This window comes from Lissotriton helveticus, chromosome 3_1, assembly GCF_964261635.1.
Source record: "Lissotriton helveticus chromosome 3_1, aLisHel1.1, whole genome shotgun sequence".
In the NCBI taxonomy this organism is placed as follows: Eukaryota; Metazoa; Chordata; class Amphibia; order Caudata; family Salamandridae; genus Lissotriton; species Lissotriton helveticus.
The window spans coordinates 1,170,132,182-1,170,154,594 of NC_136061.1; the positions used below are offsets into that span (position 1 = coordinate 1,170,132,182).

At 42.7% G+C, this 22,413-nt stretch overlaps 1 protein-coding gene across 2 annotated transcripts in view; it reads right to left on the bottom strand.

Moving 5' to 3' along the window:
• Positions 1-22,413, bottom strand: part of CCNT2 (cyclin T2) — a 70,709-nt gene that overhangs the window by 20,556 nt on the left and 27,740 nt on the right. For both annotated transcript variants that reach the window (XM_078681811.1, XM_078681810.1), the window contains exons 3-7: positions 16,178-16,306; positions 15,567-15,627; positions 13,488-13,550; positions 5,823-5,868; positions 4,332-4,495 (exon numbers count right to left, since the gene is read on the bottom strand). In XM_078681811.1, the coding sequence (XP_078537937.1) occupies positions 4,332-4,495; positions 5,823-5,868; positions 13,488-13,550; positions 15,567-15,627; positions 16,178-16,306 (463 nt within the window). The remainder of the gene's footprint in view (positions 1-4,331; positions 4,496-5,822; positions 5,869-13,487; positions 13,551-15,566; positions 15,628-16,177; positions 16,307-22,413) is intronic.

Here is a 22,413-nt window from a genome sequence, read left to right on the forward strand (position 1 = left end):
GATCATGCTGTCACTCCAATCTTGCTTTAACATATTGGTTACTGCGCAGCTCGTGTCTTTTTGTAAGTGTGAGAAACCAGTCGGCATGGGGATTCAGTGCAGAGTATGGCCAAGAAGGACCTCTGGTAGTTCTAAAGCGGTCACCTAGCAACTCCCGTAGCGCGCCTCGGCCCCTGAAGTAGTGGAATAGTGTTAGAGTGAACTTGGGGGTGTAACTGTATGCTAGTTCGTCCCAGTCTCGTCCCCGTCCCTCTTTAAAAAAAGTCACCAATTGGGTCTATTCCCAAAGTACAAAGGGCTTCAGCCATCTCAGGTGTAGTATGCTCTAGAAGCCAGGCACACCATGCCAAGGGTGTAAGGGGAGAATAAAGTATAGTAGTTGCATGACGGTTCAGCAGGTTCCGCCAGGCGTGCGGGGTCGCATTTATCGTATCAATTTTCTGTGCAACGGTACATCGCGTGAAACAGTGCCATAGTCACATGCGCCGGGGCCATCGCTATATGGTGTGTGTATGTGTTGCAATATGGTGTGTGTCTCTCTCTCTCTCTGCTGGTGTAGCGAATAGTATGCGTGTGAAGCCTGAGCAGTTCGATAGTAAAGATCTAGGTCAGGGGCATCCAGCCCTACCATCGCGTAAGGAAGAGTGAGAATATCCCACCGGGCTCTAGGTTGCTTGCCGGCCCAGGCCAGCTTGATTTGTAGCATTGTAAAGCCTAGTTGATGAAGTAGGTTTATGGTGGCACAAGTGGGATGGAAGCAATTTTGACAAGTTGAGCACTTGAGGCGCCAGTTGTTTAGATATGGAAAGACATGTATGCTTTCCCTGCACAAGTGAGCAGCTACTACTGCAAGACGTGGTGAAGATCCAATGATATGGGCGTTACGCCAGGCGAATAGGAATGTGAAAATAGGTGTCCTTTAGGCTGAGTGAAGCAGCCTTGTTACAGTAACAGAATGACATCTTAAAGAGTGACCATGTTTAAGCGCTTTGAGACCATGTATTTGTTTAGGGCAGCAATACTCAAAAGTGCTGCCCCACACTAACCTGAAGAAAAAAAAGTTAAATGTACAGCAAATATGTATTTAAAGGTTATTGCAGTTTCTGGAAAGGAAGTAACTAGTTAGTAGGCTGGATACAAATGCTTTACTTCCCCTACACACCCCCCGCTGGCATCAGTGCGGCCCTCAGTCACACCACAGACCTAATTTTGCACCCCCGGGAAAATGTTTGAGAGTACCCATGGATTAGGGGGTCTGAGGTTTAAGATTGGTCTCAGGGAGCTGTCCTTTTTGGGGATAAGGAAGTAGAGTGGATAACCTCCTGTGCCTTGCTGGTGTATCAGCACTGATTCTATGGTTCCTTTTTGGAGTGGTGCCTGAATTACTACTTTAAGCAACTGTTGGTGTTGTGATGAATATGTGTTGGCGAGGTGGAATGTTAGGTGTGTGAAGGGGTAAGCGGCTAGCAAATCAGGGTTTGGTGGTGGTGAAGGGCCTGGTGAAGCCACCCTTGCCTCTACCTTTGGAATTATTGCCCCTGTAGTATCCTCTTTAGTATCCCCTGGGCGAGGTGGTCTGTGCCTGGGGATGCGGTTAGGAGGTGTAGGTCTCTGGGAGGTTGATCCACCACCAAAAGAGGGGCGACGAAAGGAACAACAATAAGTGTCTGCAACGCCCCGTGGCGGTTTTATTATCTTTGTTCTACCTTTTCTATGCAAGCCTAGAAATTGTGCTGCACTTCAGCCTTAAAACCTGATTAACGAAGCCAGGTATGACTGAAGGAGGACACTAGATTTTATGCCTTTAGCTGCGGTCTCAGCAGCATCAAGAGCAAATTTTTGTATTTGATATTAGTTTGCCTTCTGAGCAATCTGTTAGGCCCGCTTCTTGCGCTCCACTGGGAGAGGACCATCTCATTCCATTGGGCCCTGTCGTACCGGGATAGGAGGCCATTGGTGTTAGTGATCCTCCAGTGGTTGGGGGGACTGGGCAGCTACCTTTTTACCGGCAGCATCAATCTTTTTGCCCTTATTACCTGGTGGGGGTGCCTCACCAAATATTTGAGAGTTATCCCTTTTGTGTGCCGTGGCAACTACAAATGAGTTGGTGGGAGTTCTCCCTTCATGTATATAGGGGTTGCTGGCTGACTTCGTATTTTTTGTAGATATTGTGTGTGATGAAGTGAGTGAGTGGCTCACCTGTCAGTCAAGTGTCCCCTGACAGAGCCCAGCGTTGGCTGACCCCTCGACGTCTGCTGCCTGAATCCAGAGGCTCACCCCGACCATGACTGGCTCCGATAGGACGAATCCGATGTCAAAAGGCACCTCTGTACTCTAAGCCCCTCCGCCTTGGTGAGCCGAATAAACTGTGCCCTTATGACCCCTAAAGCTTTAGTTACCTCTGCTGTCGCTGATCTACCTCCTGCAACCTCCAATGCGACGCCTGCAGCCTGTTTGTCAAAAGCAGAATCCTCACTGAGAACCATTGGGTGCCTGTTGCTGAAATTGCACGGTGCACCCGGCCACTGGTGGTATATGTTTGGTGCTGCTTTGTGCCCACCCCCAGTGTTCGGCCTAACCCCCCCTCCCCACCCCCACCCCCCAAGCTTGGCTCCTGCACCCAATTCACTTACATGCAAGCAGCGTGGCTTTGAGCCGAACTCAGATTTTGACCTCTGCACCTGGCTACCCCCATAGGACTCTACTCTGTTCTCGATCAAGATGTTATTTTTGACGTCTTGTCATTTATTTAGGGGCTGTTTTACAAATAGAGACTTGTAGATCAGACTGTAACTTCGAAGTTATGTTGTGATTTCAATAAGGACCCTTTGGACTAATCTTTAGGTGAAATCGCTGGGACGCCCATGTTTGGGTAAACATGGTAAGTCTTGTAGTTGGATTCATGAATCTTGTCCCCCTGGAACGACAGACTTCATATTGTTAAACGTGACCTCATGACCCTCACCAGGCTGATAGGCTGCAACAATTCTTTTGAGGCAGTCACATGTATTTTCTTTTTTTAACGAGGAAAGTGTAAACTAAATTATCCTGGACATACTGACAGTTTTAGATTATATATTCAGATGCTAGCATCTCCTGGCAACCAGGGAATCCTTTGTTCATGCTGTGCCTGTTTCTATTAACCGTCTTACTTGAGCAGCAGTAAGGTGAACTTTTTCCACACAAGAATGCTGACAATGGCAAAGTGGAATTTGTGTTTGGTCACACATGGTTACATGCATCTACCATTAGGATTTGATGGTGTACAATAGAGTCAGATAGGTCTCAATATGTAAAACCATGGAATCTTAAGAAGGTGTATTTTGTTCACCACATTAGCTTGCTGAAGGAGATACCCAACGTCTTTGACAAACTAAGATATACGCAAGAGTGCCAAAGTTCAAATACAAGCATCAGATATTTCCTGAAGACTTCAGGAAAAGTGTCACAGAACTCCTACAGACCCAAGACTGTGCCAAGTACCAGGTCCTCATGCCCAAGCTGGTGAATACAGATCAAATGCCACCTAAAAATATCCAGAAAAGAGTGCCAGATTACAAGTCAAGGGTTAAAGGCTAGGGCCTTCAAGGTGACCAGGAATGGACGTTCTAGTCCACATGCTCTCAATCAATTTAAAAATTACAAGGGTTCGTGCTACTGGCCAAAAGGAAACTATGGTTCGTCGCTCAAACGGTTTCCTTGGGATAATAAGGATGTTGGCTGACGGAACCCTTGATGAATAAAGAGATCTCAATCATTAAAATTAATTAAAACTAAATGACATATGCAAGGAATGATAGATCTCCACTTTCAATACTACCACCTCAAGTTGAGTCAGAAATGTTTCGCTGTGCGGTGACCCCAGTGTCTGAAATTAAGTGATTACCAAAAGAAAATCAAAAGAACAAAAAACTGTAAGCAAAAGGTCCTCTCTTTTTTCCTTGGAGTAATATTCTATAGTTTATGATCTTTAACTTGTGTTAAAATAAGACATACATGATTCATAAGTAAAACCATATATTCTGTCAACTGCCTATGAGAAGGTGAGGTATAGGAGGAAGACTCCAATGGTGCATGCATTATCAGAGATCTCAGATGGTAGAAACAGGAGTGTTGGGGGAAATGATTTCATTTGGGTAATAACACCAGAGTGAGGAGATGAAACACCTCAGTTCAGCCATCCTCAAGACTAGAGGAGAGAGCCTGGTTGGGCCATGACTATCAGCTGGAAGAAGCACGTTTATCTATTAATTACTACACACCGTGCATCAGTAGCCATAATAACGAATTCGGAGTATAAAAAAAAGTTAACCAATGATTCTAATCCTTACCATCGAGCAGCTCAAGAGTAACAGAAGTATCAACGTATTCCCACCAATGTTTTCCATCAGTTGACACTGGAATTTCCCAATTGGACCACTTGCAAGCCAAATGAATGCACACACATGCTATGACTGTTGGCTTGTACTGAAGACAAAATGTCGTAAGGTGCAGACTTTTTCAGGAGTTGCAGAGTCCAAACATGCAACGAAAAAAAAGAAAAAAGAAAACTGCCCATTAAAATACAAAGCTAATAGGGGCAACAATATGTCAGGCATACCTTATACACAATAAATAACATTTACAATTGGTTATCAAATCATTTCAATAGTACTTTAACCACCATCCGATTTCCTTTTAACACAAAAGCAAAACATTGGTTTGAATCTAATTGCCGCTATATCAGCATTTATAAAATTGCAGATGGAGACACCCTTTCACTTGTGAAAACTTTTCTAGAATAAATAATAAGCAAGCAAATCGCAAGCGTGGTATACAGCTACGCATAGGACATTAGTCACTCAAGCTGCAAGGGACTGGCATTTTCTTCACATGATGGTTACCATTTAGGAATAATTAAACTGGTTTAGGCAATGGCACAGATATTCAGGTTTTTCGTCACAGTTACTGACATTTTGCCGTATTGGGCTATTTTACCAACTACACTAAAAGTCTGGTGCAGTAGGTTGCATCTCATCTTTTAGGCTCTCCATCAAGCGTATAGCTCATAAACGAAACAGGGATAAGGCAGAGAACAATCGATCTAAACAAAACAGAAATTAGGTACACAGCATTTATACAAATTAGCACATTGACATTCATAGACTGCTCTGAATACAGCAAGAACTAGTGATATCTAGGGAAACAAACTTAAATTATTTTTCGTGAGACAGAATTTTAAAGACAACTAACAGTTCAAAATTGAGATTCTTCATTTAATTATAGGATAACTAAAATAATTTGGTTGCCAAAATACCAAATTTACTTCAAACAATGAATTCAAGTAACGCAAGCCATTTAAAAGCATTACTGTTTACTATTTTAAGACTTGTTTACAACACTAAATTTGATCTTGAAGCACTTAAGATGCTTTAAAAAAAGATTTGTTTTCAGTAAATTTTAACGGTTAGAATTCTATTAAATTACAATTAGCCATTTAACTACAAGTGTTAACTAGAAATATCATGGTACTTACCAATGCGCTTGAAATTCTAGGTTAAGTTTATCTCTTTAGATGCTATTCAGGCTACCAATTTTAGATTTATGCACTCAATCGAGAAAATGAGATCAGAAAGCACCACTACACTTCTCATTGTGCATTTAACCCCTTCGTGCCCACATGGCCCTTGTACTATACACCGCACTGCACACAAGAAGGTGCCACCACAGCAGATGGCCCAATCTCCTGGTGCAACAAGGGTAATAAGACACATGAAGGGGGCCCTGCAGTACAGGAAGCTAGTGTGCTATAACAGTGCAACAAAGAGTGTCAGGATAACCACCTGTTGGTAGCCATGAAATAGGATGTCTGTGCCAAATCCTTGCTTGCTGCAAGAAAGATAAAATTCTGTTACTTATCAGCACAAACACCATTCAATGTTAAAAATCATCATACTTTCCATATAATATCAATTTCACTGCACTAAAAAGAATTGTTTAAGTAGGAGTAACCCTTAAACGCGATCATTGAAAATGTTTTACAACTTTCACAAAGAAAAAAGCTGTTTAAATTGCTGAAGAGGTTTCAAAAACCTCACACTCACTTATCAATATTAAAATAGTTGTGGTATGTCCAGTGGAACTGGATTTGGTTTGGTACAATCACAAGAAATTGAAGATACTAAACTATTTATTCACACATGCAATTTATTTTAATTGATAAGCACTGCTAAGGAGAAGAAAACTGCTGCTTTTACAAGTCATTAAAAGGTCTAAAATGTTACACATAACATGATACAAGAAGCATATTAAAGCTTAGATACAGTACAAATAGACATTACATTCCTTGAGCTTCATTAAGATTTAAAATGTACTCCAAAGACTATTTGGTAGGGCACAGGACCCACCTTCACAGTTTTATGGATATAGAGTGCCCCTGTAGAAATACTCACATTTCCTTTAAAAACTCACTATGGTTTAAAAATTGAATTGCCCCATGGCAATAATGTCATGCATTTGAAATACTTATATAAATGAGCAAAGACTGTTCGCTGTTTTGGCAGGCAGTCAATGCAAATTTTTTAAAAACAAAGGATGTTGAGACAATTGCGGTCGCAATAGATGAAGACATGGGTGGATTAATTCTCTAATGTCTATAGTAGCCGGATACAAGAGGAATCCCCTCAGGGTCTTTTATACAAGCAAGAGGAAACCCCAACTAGCTTTAAGCCGGTTGAATTTCAGTTTTCCCAGGATGAGGTGATAGAGGCAATAAATGCAAGCAAGGGAGGTAAGGCGCCAGGGCCTGATGGGAAACCTATTTATTTAAATCTACTCAATCCCTATGGTCACCCTTGATAACCAGGGTCTTACTTGCCAGCTGTGCTCCTAAAGACATGGTCTGAGTCAGTAATTATTCCAATATTTAAAAAAGGAGAATGTGATAATCCGGCATGTTATCGCCCGATATCACTACTAGACTCCCTAATGAAGGTCATTAGTAGAGTCGCTCCGAATAAATTACAATATTGGGCAGAAGAAAACAATATAATAAGTGATGTACAATATGGCTTTAGACAGGGGTTGGGGACAAACGAGCAAGTCCTGAACCTAAACATCCGGATAGGAAAATGTACTCAGGCTAAGGGTGGGAAACTTTACATGGCGTTTGCAGATTTAACTGCTCCATTCAACTGCGTAATACATAATAAATTATGGAGTAGATTACAAAATTTGACGATTGACCCGGTCATAATTCAGTTCCTAAAGCAACTATATTCTGGGGCCTCGGCTAAGGTGCGTTACGGTACAAACGGTGAATGCACCGTGCCGTTTACCGTAGACAGGGGTGTGTCCTTGCGCCGTTCCTTTTTACCCTATATAGCAATGCCTTAGAGCAGGAGCTTGAAGGAGCTCGTTTATGCCGACGAGACAGTCCTGATGGCCCGCACGAAGTTGGGATTGCAGAAAGCCCTTAAAACATATTCCTGCTTCATGGATTATTTAGAACTGAAACTAAATGCTAAAAAACATTTGTAATTACATGTGGGAAGGGGAGAAACAAATGTAATGGCATTCCCTGGGGGTTAATAGGGTAGACTCCACAAACATCTTTACATATCTGGGTGTTTTATTTGCAAATTCAGGCTCATGGGGCCCGGGGGTGAGGAGTAGGAGTGTTATTTAGGAAGTCAACCGCTGCTGTCGATAATTTCTCTAAGAAAATGGGAAATAAATCCTAAGTATAGCAGGGGGCCTATTTGGCCAAATGTATTAGCATTGCGATTTTTGGGTACGGACTGTGGGGTTACCATGACGTTTCTTTGATTAAACGAGTGGAAAATTCTTTAAGATTTATTTTAGTTCCAGCTAGTTTTCCGGTTTTTAACTGTCAAAGTAAGCTCGGTATCTCGTATGTCTCAGATATTATAAAAATTCAACCCGTTTGATTATGGCATCATGCATGGACCACTAGCATCACAAGTTTAAATAGAGAAATATTCAGGAACGCAATAAATTTGGACCATGCTGGGAAAATTACATTGTTGAACTAGGTAAAAAAAAAAAAAAAAATTGCGACATAGGACATCTTGACTACTATTTTTTTTAACCAGAGAAATTGTGTACCATCCCTAGAAAGGAGATCAAAATAATTTGTCTATCCCACTTAGTCTCTTAGAGCTGCCTTGGAAATGAATAAAAGGACGGTAGTCCAACATCAAATGACCCAGATTACGTTCAACATTCAACCCCATCTTCTATGCTGTATCAAGGGTGATAGGTATCTCCTGACTCAAGTCAGGTTCAATAGCTTTCATCAACTTGTTAGTTATCCAAAAGTTAATGATTGGTCCACAGAACGTTGCCCTTGCGATAAAGAGTCACCCCAATCTACCATTCATGTGATACTGTTCTGTAAATTTTATGCAAGGAAAAGAACTAGATGGATTCTTCCATTATTAAAACAAGCAGGTTTGAGACAATGTAGACCAGCTTTTTAATATTTACAATTTTTAGATAGTTTAATTATTTTTCTCCGTCTGGTTTTCTGAAAAATATTTTCAGAGTTAGGAAAAGCTTAAATGAATTAAAAGGATGTGATTATTGCTCAGCCTTTATTACTATGTAAGCTAACTGAATGTACAATATGCACTTTGCACTAGATAATGTATAAAGATCATATCAAATGTTTTATGTTTTTAAATGTTTGTGTATGCTTTGGTGATTTTAAACACCTAAAATCGAATAAAGCTAAATTTGATTTGACTATAAAACATTACATTCCCTGAGCTTCATTAAGATTTAAAATGTACTCCAAAGACTATTTGGTATGGGCACAGTCCCTGCCTTCAGTTTTATGGATATAGAGTGCCCCTGTAGAAACACGTTTTCATTAAAAACTCACTAAAAATTGAATTGCCCCATGGCAATAACGTTATGCATTTGAAATACTTATACAAAAGTTATACTTTAAGATTGATAGTATATTTAAAAATTCTGTATTAGAAAAGAAAAACCAATTACTCACCTTTCACAACAGCTGTCCAGTATTCTTCCCTAAGAGATTTAAATGTAGACGAGGGCTAACTAATGATCACAAATTGAAGGCACATTTAGCCATTCAATTGCATTACAGGGTGGCCACTGTCCGTGTTTTAATCGGATTGAAAAGCGCTGCAACCTATTACTTTGTCTTGTACTTTTAGCATTTTAAGAGAGGAGGAGGAACACTGCATCATGGAACACAAAGTATGCACGCCTGTTATTAAATACGGTTACTGCAGGGTCCTTACACCGAACACCACAGAGCAATCTTTTATGATCATTCACTCACTTTTAAAGAGAATAGACTTCTAAAGGCAGTCATATCTAATAAACTGCAGCAAGCAATAGAGAAACACAGATAGTCTTCAATGGAAAAAAAAAATCTATCAAATGACCTGTAAAACCATACACACCAGAAAACCATAACAAGAACACATTTACTACAAGGGAACAAATGGTACCTGGCCTAGTCTTCATGAAATCAGGACTGGCAATGTTTGGTTGGGATAGATTTATATATACACTACACTTTGTAGTACACCTGGCTTTGCAAGCCATCCCATCTCAAAATCATGGCAAGCTTGGGTAATCCAGATTCGCAAATCGGAGAAAAGATTTGGTGCTTTGGTCCAACTAATTCAAAACCACCACTTCATGTAGAGCCCATATTCATCTAAAGAGAATATATTACAGTCAAATGGAAGGTCAATGGCGTGGTCTTAAACATCTGAAGAGTATGCAGCACCGAAATAACCAACGTAGCATATACAATACAGAATCTATAACTGTTTTGCCTTATCTAATCATTAAGCAGAAGTTATATAAAGCTGCTTCAGTAGGCAGTTCAACTTAACTGTCAATCTAACCACAGGTACTCTCAATTTACCCATCACTAGAGTAACATTTTGCCAGGGAAGGGCAGTAGGGTCATTCCATCAAAGAGACTTTTTGACTATGTCCACAACAAATAATTTTAATACGTATACAAATATTACTTTTTCACAGGCGGGGTTGATGGTGCAGAGCCCCCGAAAATTACCATACATATCCGCCAGGCTAACGTCATCAAAAGTGCTAGTTCAGACTACAATTCTAAGATCCAATAAATCTTCACAGGAGATCGATGTTATGGTCACCCACAGAATTCACTCAGCTTTAAGGAATACTCTGATGAAACACAGGACACCACGTGAATGGTAGGAAAATGAGGGGAAGACCTAGTCTGCCTTCCAAAGTCAGTTTACACGCTGGTTAAAAGATTTACTAGCTCTGCCTTTATATATTCACCTTAACTAGGAAATCAACACAGAGTGAATAAATTATGGAAAGAGGGAAAACAGACCATGCAGACAGAAACAACAGAAAAAACACTTTGCTATAGGCCCAAAAGAGAATGCAGCTAGGTTGAAGGTTCAGTTCATTGTGGAACTCAAGTACGGCATTATGATTTCACTATTACCAGCTGACCATGGTTCACTCCTAACTTTGGGAAGAGGGTGGGTCATTCAAGAATTCAGGGAAGAACACCAAGATGGAAAAGTACGATGACAAGTAACACTCCCTTCAGTGTGAAAGATTCATAGATTGGTGGTCTTCAGATTTGAAACTTTACTTACCCAAATTCTCTAAATCCTTAGGACACTGAAGAAAGTCTGTAAAAGACTCCATACTGGTTCTCTTTGTCAAGTACGCCATTAGGGAGAGCTGTAAAATTAGCTTTGCCAGGATGCTACTCAAGGATAAAGAACAGCAGAATACGACCTAGAGGCGATAAGTTGAGTCATTGAGACAGAGACCCATATCTGTGAAAGACTCCTATTAGGGTGACCTACTGAAATTCAAGGGATGGAGTTTAACCTTCGCATCGGTAGGCTGGTCTAGGCCTGCACAGTCCTTTGTGGATAATCTTGAGAAACAATGCAAAACCTTCTGGGCTGCATGAAGAGTCACTAAAACTAAAAGAGAATGATGCATACTAAATGCAATGAGAAATCACCGAGAAGAAGACACAAATAGCAACGTAGGAGGCAGACCAGTGATGGAGGTCCTTTGGCAGACTGGAGAGTTTGCTTTTTTGTATTTTGTCTTTCTCTGCTACCTTTCTGAACCCCTTTTGCCTTCTGTATCCCTCGGTTTTCTCCCCGCCGCTGCCTCCTGCGGCCACACCCCCTCGCCACCCAGCTGCTCCTCCCTCCCTTCCGCCTATATGGCAACCGCCACCCGGACACGGGAAGGTTTGCTGGATGGTAGCAGAATTTTCTTACCAGATGTGCACCCAGGTTACCTCCAGCTGGAAGCATTAACTGTTGGACCCAAGTGAGGTTAGGTGTGTGCATTTATTTACACATGTGGAATCTCAACTCAATAGCTCCGCACCAGCACAGTGGCTTTAGTACTGTGTAATGGACTGGTGGTGAAAACTATGTATATGAGTTTCTAGTTTTGTGGGTTTAGGCTTAATAGAAGGTAACTGTAATGTAGGCATTCTTCGTACTCCATATGGAATGAGATGTCTAAACAAACTGCTCTAGATCAGAAAGAAAACCAATCTATTATTGGAAGAAAATGCTAACTATTTTTAAGCAATGACAGTAAAAAACATGGAATCAGGTGGAACCTATTCAAATGCGAAATTGAGAGGTGGTTTCAAAACCAGACAATTATTGTTTCAGTAAGTCTTGAACAGGACACTGCATATGTGTGCAAAAAATGCACACTCCCCCATCTAGTCACACTGGTCATTACTATGTCACTGTAGAGCCTAAAACACTGTTGTCGTTTCTTTTTTAATTTGTAATATATCAAATGTAGTCTTGTTTTGACCGACAAAGGTGATGTTGACATTAATACGTGTTTCTATATCTTTGAATGGGTTGAAATGCCAGTCCAGAAGTAGATTAGATTACACACCACCCGAGGCTAAGTCAATGAGGTTGACAAAACCACTGGATAACCGGTGCAGATTTAATTGTTAAAAGATAAACTAACACCTTAGGAAGGAGGAAAGCTAGACAAGCCACCCTTTAAGTGTCTCAACATGCCTGTTTTTGCCAAACACGATAGCGGCTTAACAAGTTTTTATTTACCAATATCAAGAGATGGTGGAACAAAGTTTTACAGTTGCCAACACAAGCTTTAAAAAAAAATCTTCCCTTGTTACTTACACTAGTACACTAGTACCAGGTGGTAAGAGACCATAAATCAATCTGATGACTGACAGGCACCCACGTAGGAAAGTTAAATCTCTGGTGAAGACAAATATAGCAATGGAAACCAATAAAGAAAATATTTCTGTACACACCGCCAAGCAAAACAAGACACAGTGTAGCCTCTCAACTGTATTTCATCCAAGTCATTACATGAGATATTGCTGAACCATAGCAATTTAATTACTTAACACAAATTTGCATTTCAACGCAAGCAGTCTGTTCAATATTTTAAATATACAGTTCTCCCTAGAAACTGCCTAGAGCCACATTAAATAACTTTGAACAAATTCTGAATATATCACTAGGCTTTTTTCAACAATCTGATAGATCCTATCCGGGCAGAGTGCAATAATAAATGCTAGTGTTTAACTGTGCACCTTCCATCACTCCTCTGCCAACGGACCATTTAAAGCCACAGTCATTTATAAAATAAACGCACTCTGACTTTCCCTATACTGTGAAAAGTCTTCACATCTCAATTCCCAATGGTCTGCAACTCATTAATAACTGCAAGGCATCACTTTTGTTTTCTCCGCCTTCATTACACCCAACAATCCTGATGTCCTCCATCTCTACTAGTCTCAAACCAATCGACCAACCAACAACCCTTAAAAAATATTTCATTCTCAGTTATTGCTTTCAGTACTACTGATCATTATTTAACATGCCTTAATCTCATCCTATCCATACCAGCTATGTTTTCGATCAATCTTGAACTGCGGGCCAAATGCCACTGTTGTTTGGGCAACTGCAGGGATCAATTCTAATCCTTCCATATCGACCACGTCCTGTCATTCACACACCTTCAACATCCAAGGCACCTCCCGCCTAGGTTCTGCCTCAAAAGATAACTTCATCCTTACGAGGTTTGAAGTGGAACTCTGCCTTACTCAGTTTCCTGATCCAATAACATCTTGCCCAAACTGTATGAGCAGGTCCAGGAAATCTTTCACTGCGTCCTCTTCAAACTATACTTTGGTACTCTTTAGTGCTCGGCACCCCAGTCTACCAGGGAACCAGATACACAGATTGTGTGACCATTCTCCAAAATCGGATCCTGCACCGACACACTAGAAATTAGTAACCTGCTGCTCCTCAAAATACAATCATGTTTGTAATTTGTTAGCTTTAGGTATGAACGTACAAATCTAAACATTTTCAAGTACAGCTGAGAGTTAATGCAAAGTGCAAGCTATAAATTCAGCAAAAGAATTTATAAAATACAGTTGTACAAAATGTTATCAAATCACTGACCTCGCACTAACTGGGTACATTTCACCACATCGGTATGAGGATGCTCAATGGTAATCTCAAAACCTGAAAAAGAAGTTATCAGAAAATTATGAAACAACAGGACATGTTTGTATTATTTGTGCTAGCTAAGCTGAGACCATTGCAGAAAAAATGGAATAGTAATGCAAGGATTCTTAAGGAGTATCCACTTTAAGGTGTTCCTTTCTCCACAATCAAATAGCTGGCCTCTACAAAACTCTGCTGCACTACGTGGAGATTACTACACTCAGCGAGCTATGCGGAGCGCAAAAAAAACTCGGAGCGGAGTTCACCGCCCAGCCCTAGCCTCTACAAGCAGTGTTGGGTAGCTATGGGAAAATGCACCCTTTACAGCAAATTTTTACATTCAGTAAAACATAAGGTGACTAGTAATATTTGAACAAAAATCACATATGGAATGCACAGGGTGTACATGCACAACAGTAAACCAAACTGCACGGATACAAATCTGATATCATTAAATGGACATTGGTATTTTTGCATGAGCCTTTAGACCCGGACCAGTATACAGCACTGAAGTAAATATCTGCCCAATCCCATTTAAGCAGAGATGAGTATTATTGTGTGTACAAGTTCACCATGCAGCACACTATTTAAGAACTTCAAGCTGGAAAATGACATTTAAAAACTTTTCAGTCAATAAAGGCAATTCATGCAAAAAAGTAGAAAATTCAATACATTGTAATAGGGCTGGTGCCCCAAGACCAGAGATAGAAGCTTGTTCTAAGACTGATTTAGTGTGCAGGGCATGTACAAGAAGAAAGTGTTAACATATTTCAGCTTGGCTACCTGCACTCTCTAACCAGCCTGCCGGTTCATCATTGCGGAAAAGATAAAGGAGTTGGACAATGTAAACAAAGCAAAGATAGTTGTGTAAACAAATTTCTAAGGAGACACGTTTATTATTTAAAATTCCTATCTACTCTAAAGGCCTTCATGTGTTGCACTTCGGAGGCCGACAATTCATAGACCACAGAAAGAGGACTCATTTGAAACATTTAAGCTACGAAGTCATGTAAAAGGCACCAAGAACAACTCTGGCAATAATCAGCCACCTCAGAGGTCACATGATTTAGTGCATGCCTCTAACCTTTGGAATATAAAAAGACAGAACCTACAACGATTTATGTCTTAGGAGTGGCATCTATGTGACCTTGATAGTTTACCACAATACCAAAGGCTTCTCCAATGACCAATCCTAATACCTGTTACTTAGGCGGTCTTGGCCCGACCGGAAGAACGTGACCAAGTTTTCTTCATGGACTGCTTTCGAACTCTTGATTTTCTACATCTGAAACATCTTTTAACACCTTGGCTGCTAGGGAGATTCCCCTCCTGTGCTGAAGACCATTATTTACCATTGTTCATGACGAGCTCAGCTCCTCATGAGCACACGATCAGTGGACTGCATGACGAGAATCGAAGGGGTTAAATAACTTTTCTCTTCCGGTTTGAGAACAGCCCAGTTTTGCCAGACTTTTGAAAATTAAGTTGGACAACATTGGGAATTGGTTTCTCTGGAGTTTGAGTCAGAGTTCAAACAACAATCATGGATCTGTCGTCCATGTTACTTTCTACCTCCGATCTACCTTGCAAAGAAAATACTTTGGCAAATTTCCCCACTGAGCAACCCTATAATCAATTAGCTGGTGTTTTATTAAGCAGCTCTGGCACAATTTAGGCCAGTATTTGACAATGCATATGGCAAAACATTTACAACCCATCACCCCTCTTATCAGACTTGCATGGCCTCTGAATGTCTTTTCTTTAAACTTGCAAGGACGTTTATGTTGTCTTGAAGGTTCTAGTTTAATATAGCTCTGCAAAGGAATAGGCTGTAAGATAATTGCTCGTGTCTGAGTTTCTTACAATCAATTACAACAGTCACTTTAATTCTGGTTGTGCAGAACTGTACCAGAAGCTACACTATACAATTACTCGTCAATAACCCCTGTGTGTAAAGTATTGCAGAGGTTCAATTTTCGATCAGATTGGTTGATATGCCAGACATTACATTTGTAGTGCAAAAAATAAACTTACCTAAAGATTGAAGCATTATTGTTTCAAGTATGACCAGTTCCTGTGCCTGCTGTAGGTATCCCTAAAGAATGAATATATACATATAGTTGAAGTGCATCAAGTTATCAAAGTATCAGAATAACTAGAAAATACTCTCACCGCTTTACAAAGCGGACCTCTTAATTGTGACAAGCCATTTGCATTTCAGGGATTAACCCTTGTAATGCTCAACTGACGACGCCTAACCTAATGTTCAATTCCTCATTGTTGTAGTAGACACACACACACACACACCCCCCCCACCACCAAACTCAGTGGCACTTTAGGAAGATTTTGAAGTAAGCAGTAGTCCGCTTCTGAACATAAAGGCAGATGTGTAAACAGTATGCCTGCAATTAGCAACGTTTATCCCGAAACCCCCACAGAACGAGTTGAATACTTGAAAAATATAAAAAGAAATAAAACACTGGTGATATGTATCCCTTGGTTACTAAAGTGAGATTTGCTAAAATGCATAAGAGTTGGAGATGTGAACATGGAGGTATGGTAAAGTAAAAAAAATAGAAGCCATATAGAACCCGTTTAAAATAAAAAATAAAAAAACACCAGAATTAGACTTCACTGCTACCCACCTCACTCTTTGTATCCAGCTGTGGCTCTTGGGGATTTAGACAGGCATGTGTTACTTTAATGACATGTTCAAGTTTTCGAGGCTGCTCTTCCACTTTAGCAGCTAAGAATAGAGCAGTGGGAGAAATGATCTACAAGAAAAAGAAAAATATTCCTTGAGTATGTGGTAATACTGCTGGTAATGGGGTAATTTTATTCAACTTATATTGCACATTTAGCAATTAGAGCTTTTTGTTGTAGGCGCAAATGGATTGATATGTATATATATCTATCAATACACAAGTTTGCCCCTTTAGAGTTCGTCCTCACAGAAGTTTATTCCTCAGATGCTAAGGCAGCAACACCACTCAGCCTCCAAACTTTCGTCATGCATGTGCGGCTCTACACGTTTCGGATCTAATATCTTTGCTCACGAGCCTCCGTGAATGAAAGCAGCAAACTCTCGACTAAGACCTTCTGCTCAATTTAATTGATTCTGCCTCAGTGGGCGTATGCAGTAGTCCCGCCCCATTGGGGGTAAACAACGCATTATGGTACTCGCAGTGTCTGTCATTCATAAAAAAAAACCATGTGGGTGTTGCTGCATGCATCAAAGTAACAGTTCAAATAATTCCACAATGGGTAGATAAAAGCACGGATGTTGAGCCACATACTTTGATGGATGGCGACAGGGTACATCCAGTGGAGCCCTCGTTTGCAGAAGATTATCCTCTGTGGTGGCCTCCTCACATGGGGTAATTGTTTTGTGTGGATATATATATATATATTCACGCTCCAAGGTTGTCCACCTTATGGTCCTTGTGGAGTCCATACAGGACTTGATTGTGTGCTTTCCGTACTACACTTCCCAGAAGTCTCACTGGAGCCTCCCATCGACGGGCGAGTTATATAATTGGAGAAGTGTAGCGGGTGCGCACACCGCTTCCGTTAAAGCCCCTGAAGAGAAGCAGATGGAGCTTCGAAACGCGTCGGGCAGATCCAGTACGGAGCGGCGTCTACAAGCGGATCCCCGTCCTCACCTACACATAAATAAAGCTGCTGCTCGCGTGCTACTCACATGGTGGACAACCTTGGAGCGTGAATATATATATATATATATATATATATATATATATATATATATATATATATATATATATATATATGCAACACATCCTTTTTCACACGAAAGAAAGTAGAGGCCACACGGGGAACAACGAGGAAGCTGCTTTATTAGCGAGTTGTGGCGAATGCATTTCGGCTCGGTTGAGCCTTCCTCAGCGCCCAAGCAGTCAAAGTCTCTGTCACCTGCGCCATTAAGCGTCCAAACATATATGTAGGAAGTCCTACAACAAGCTCCGCCCCCAAAGAAGATGCTGACACACCTGCTGCAAGTCTGTGATCTTCCGTGGACTGCAGAACCCAGAATGCACCATGAGGCCGCCAGGTAAGGTGTGGGTGGGGGAAATTCTGCCATAATGGTAGCGCTTATGCTGGACACAGCGCAAAGTTCAAGAGAAATCTTCCTGCTTGACAATCCAGCAAAAAGCCCCTCCTCGAGTCCCCAACTGCTCCAGCCTTGATGTTTAGGAATAATGCTCAGTGGAGGTAACCAGGCAATGCTCGCCGCCTGGCTTGAGGTGGAATACCTCATAAATCTCCTACTTCTCTTCCCAACACCCGGGCGAGCCCAGGCTGACCGATCCCTCGGTAAACACAATCTGCCAACGGCAGGGTGCCAGTGAAGTCCGGGCCACTTGAAGGAGCAGGGGCCTCCGAGACACGCCTCTGGCCGGCGTGGAAATGTGCAACACATCCTTCTTCACACGAAAGAAAGTAGAGGCCACACGGGGAACAACGAGGAAGCTGCTTTATTAGCGAGTTGTGGCGAATGCATTTCGGCTCGGTTGAGCCTTCCTCAGCGCCCAAGCAGTCAAAGTCTCTGTCACCTGCGCCATTAAGCGTCCAAACATATATGTAGGAAGTCCTACAACAAGCTCCGCCCCCAAAGAAGATGCTGACACCTGCTGCAAGTCCGTGATCTTCCGTGGACTGCAGAACCCAGAATGCACCATGAGGCCGCCAGGTAAGGTGTGGGTGGGGGAAATTCTGCCATAATGGTAGCGCTTATGCTGGACACAGCGCAAAGTTCAAGAGAAATCTTCCTGCTTGACAATCCAGCAAAAAGCCCCTCCTCGAGTCCCCAACTGCTCCAGCCTTGATGTTTAGGAATAATGCTCAGTGGAGGTAACCAGGCAATGCTCGCCGCCTGGCTTGAGGTGGAATACCTCATAAATCTCCTACTTCTCTTCCCAACACCCGGGCGAGCCCAGGCTGACCGATCCCTCGGTAAACACAATCTGGCAACGGCAGGGTGCCAGTGAAGTCCGGGCCACTTGAAGGAGCAGGGGCCTCCGAGACACGCCTCTGGCCGGCGTGGAAATGTGCAACACATCCTTCTTCACACGAAAGAAAGTAGAGGCCACACGGGGAACAACGAGGAAGCTGCTTTATTAGCGAGTTGTGGCGAATGCATTTCGGCTCGGTTGAGCCTTCCTCAGCGCCCAAGCAGTCAAAGTCTCTGTCACCTGCGCCATTAAGCGTCCAAACATATATGTAGGAAGTCCTACAACAAGCTCCGCCCCCAAAGAAGATGCTGACACACCTGCTGCAAGTCCGTGATCTTCCGTGGACTGCAGAACCCAGAATGCACCATGAGGCCGCCAGGTAAGGTGTGGGTGGGGGAAATTCTGCCATAATGGTAGCGCTTATGCTGGACACAGCGCAAAGTTCAAGAGAAATCTTCCTGCTTGACAATCCAGCAAAAAGCCCCTCCTCGAGTCCCCAACTGCTCCAGCCTTGATGTTTAGGAATAATGCTCAGTGGAGGTAACCAGGCAATGCTCGCCGCCTGGCTTGAGGTGGAATACCTCATAAATCTCCTACTTCTCTTCCCAACACCCGGGCGAGCCCAGGCTGACCGATCCCTCGGTAAACACAATCTGCCAACGGCAGGGTGCCAGTGAAGTCCGGGCCACTTGAAGGAGCAGGGGCCTCCGAGACACGCCTCTGGCCGGCGTGGAAATGTGCAACACATCCTTCTTCACACGAAAGAAAGTAGAGGCCACACGGGGAACAACGAGGAAGCTGCTTTATTAGCGAGTTGTGGCGAATGCATTTCGGCTCGGTTGAGCCTTCCTCAGCGCCCAAGCAGTCAAAGTCTCTGTCACCTGCGCCATTAAGCGTCCAAACATATATGTAGGAAGTCCTACAACAAGCTCCGCCCCCAAAGAAGATGCTGACACACCTGCTGCAAGTCCGTGATCTTCCGTGGACTGCAGAACCCAGAATGCACCATGAGGCCGCCAGGTAAGGTGTGGGTGGGGGAAATTCTGCCATAATGGTAGCGCTTATGCTGGACACAGCGCAAAGTTCAAGAGAAATCTTCCTGCTTGACAATCCAGCAAAAAGCCCCTCCTCGAGTCCCCAACTGCTCCAGCCTTGATGTTTAGGAATAATGCTCAGTGGAGGTAACCAGGCAATGCTCGCCGCCTGGCTTGAGGTGGAATACCTCATAAATCTCCTACTTCTCTTCCCAAGACCCGGGCGAGCCCAGGCTGACAGATCCCTCGGTAAACACAATCTGCCAACGGCAGGGTGCCAGTGAAGTCCGGGCCACTTGAAGGAGCAGGGGCCTCCGAGACACGCCTCTGGCCGGCGTGGAAATGTGCAACACATCCTTCTTCACACGAAAGAAAGTAGAGGCCACACGGGGAACAACGAGGAAGCTGCTTTATTAGCGAGTTGTGGCGAATGCATTTCGGCTCGGTTGAGCCTTCCTCAGCGCCCAAGCAGTCAAAGTCTCTGTCACCTGCGCCATTAAGCGTCCAAACATATATGTAGAATTTCCAGGAGGTGATTATATATATATATATATCACCTCCTGGAAATTCTGAGCATAGAGAAAGAACCAGAGTCGAAGCCCCAATAGTGTGCAGAAGGGTTTATTAGGCACAAGGAATATTACCCAACGCGCTTCGAAGTCAGCCGACTTCTTGCTCACGGGTCCAGGTCTGTTCCATTACCATTCCTTTTAAAGTGATAGACACATATTTTTTGCGTGCATGTGACCAATTAACAAACAAAATACTCACAATGTTGCTAGTCTTAACCAAGTGGTTGTTAAATTCTTGCAAGGGTACACTTATTAACACAATGTTATCACATGTTGGAACCACATGTTATTGCATCATTTTTAAATTAACAAGTCCGTTTTAGGTCAATAACATTGCTGTTGTTTGTTCCCAAAATTATTAATACGGAAAATTAAAGTCACAAAATAGTGCCCCAGTGGGCATGATGCTGTTAATAGGAGCGATAATTCCTAAATTGTTTTGCCCCAGTGGGCATATATCTTCATGTTTTCCAAGTTAGTGTCCTCACCCTGCAAGGCAAAGAAAACAACATTGATAATCTTACTTGTGTTCATCTAGGTTTTGTATGATCACACTTATTTAAAACATATTAAAATCCATCGGAATGGAGAAATTTCTAAGGCGGCTGTCGTGGTTCAACATATCAATAAACAATTCTAACTGTATAGATGAATTGCCAACTCATCACCCACATTGTGACCCTTGGGCTGTAAAGTGTCATACTGGATGATATATTTTGACTCCAATTTGCGGAGCTCCAGCCATCTGTTCCCTCCCCTTTCTCTTTTTTCAATGCAGTCAATTACTGTAAATTATAACAGGTCAGGGTTTTGTTTGTGTTCTGTGGAAAAGTGTCTTGCCATTGGGTACTGTTGATTTAAATTCTTTATTGCCCTGAGGTGTTCCAGTATTCTCATTTTTGCTGGTTTGGTCGTGCACCCAATATATATATATATATATATATATATATATATATATATATATATATATATATATATATATATATATATATATATATATATATATACATACATACATACATACATACATACACACACACACAAACACAACTGTTCTGCTTTCTATTTTTTTTTTCAAACTGTTGGGGAGGGGGGGCCGCGTGGCCCCCTCCGGGGCCACTTATGGCCCCGGGGACCCCATCCCCCGGGGCTGTCCTTTCTATTTTTATTTAAAAGTGGGCTAGTTGCATTTTTATTTATCTTTTTTACTTTTGGGGAGGAGGGACGCCTGGACCCCCTCCCGGGCCACTTGTACCCCCGGGGGCCTCATCCCCCGGGGCTGGCCCTCTCCTTTGGTTCCCCTGGGGGGAGGGGGAGTCCCCAATCCCCCCACGGTCTCAGCCGACTCCCCAGCCGGCTTCCCGCATCCTGCGGGAGCCGGCATTGCTATTCCACATGGGGAGCAGCTAACATGCTGCTCCCCACGTGGAAAAGCAATCTGCTTTGCTTCATTGAAGCAAGAGCAGGTTTCCCTGCTCTTGCTTCAATGAAGCAAAGCTGTTTGCAATGACGGGGCTCCCGCCAGGTCATTGCACACTACAGTGTCCCGGGGGTAGGCACCCTGGGACACTGTAGGAGCCAGCCCCGGGGGGTGGCAGTCCCTGGGGCTGTCAGCCCCCTGCATATATTAGCAAAGGACCCACTAAGCCCCGGGGTGGCGGTCCACGGGGCTTGGTTAGGCCTTGGAGCCCCCCCATCAAGTTTTGTTAGTAACCCAAAAGCCGCCCGCACAATTTTTAATAAAGCCCCGGGGGTGGCGGTCCCCAGGGCTGTGGGGCCCATTCAGGCCCCCCACCTTAATTTTTTTATTGCCCCGGGGGCTAACTACCAATATAGTGCGGGAGCCCACGCTTCGTTTTGTTTCCGTCATGATCCGCGAACCCTTTTTGCGTTTTGCGCGTTTTTTTAATTAGAACACCTCTCTGCAACGCAGCCCCCTGGAGGTTCCTGGTGGGCTACATGGCCCTCAGGGACCCCCAGTAATCAAGGGGAATTCGATCCCCCTCTGCAAACGAGCCAGGGGGCTTACCATGTATTTATTTATTTATTCATTCAAAGTTTTGTATAGCGCGAACAAGATCCTTACAGATATCAGAGCGCTTCACTGAGACAGGGGTAGGGGCAGCACGAAAGAACAGAGATAATGGGAGCAGTATAATAGTCACTAACATAGTAGGATAATAATAACGTACAGAAAACATATCAATATACAATCAGGTAAACAAGCAATATAAGACGGCACAAGTCATTAATCCCACTACAGAAGTGTTCAGGTAAGCCTTGGATGTGTGGATGTCTTATACCA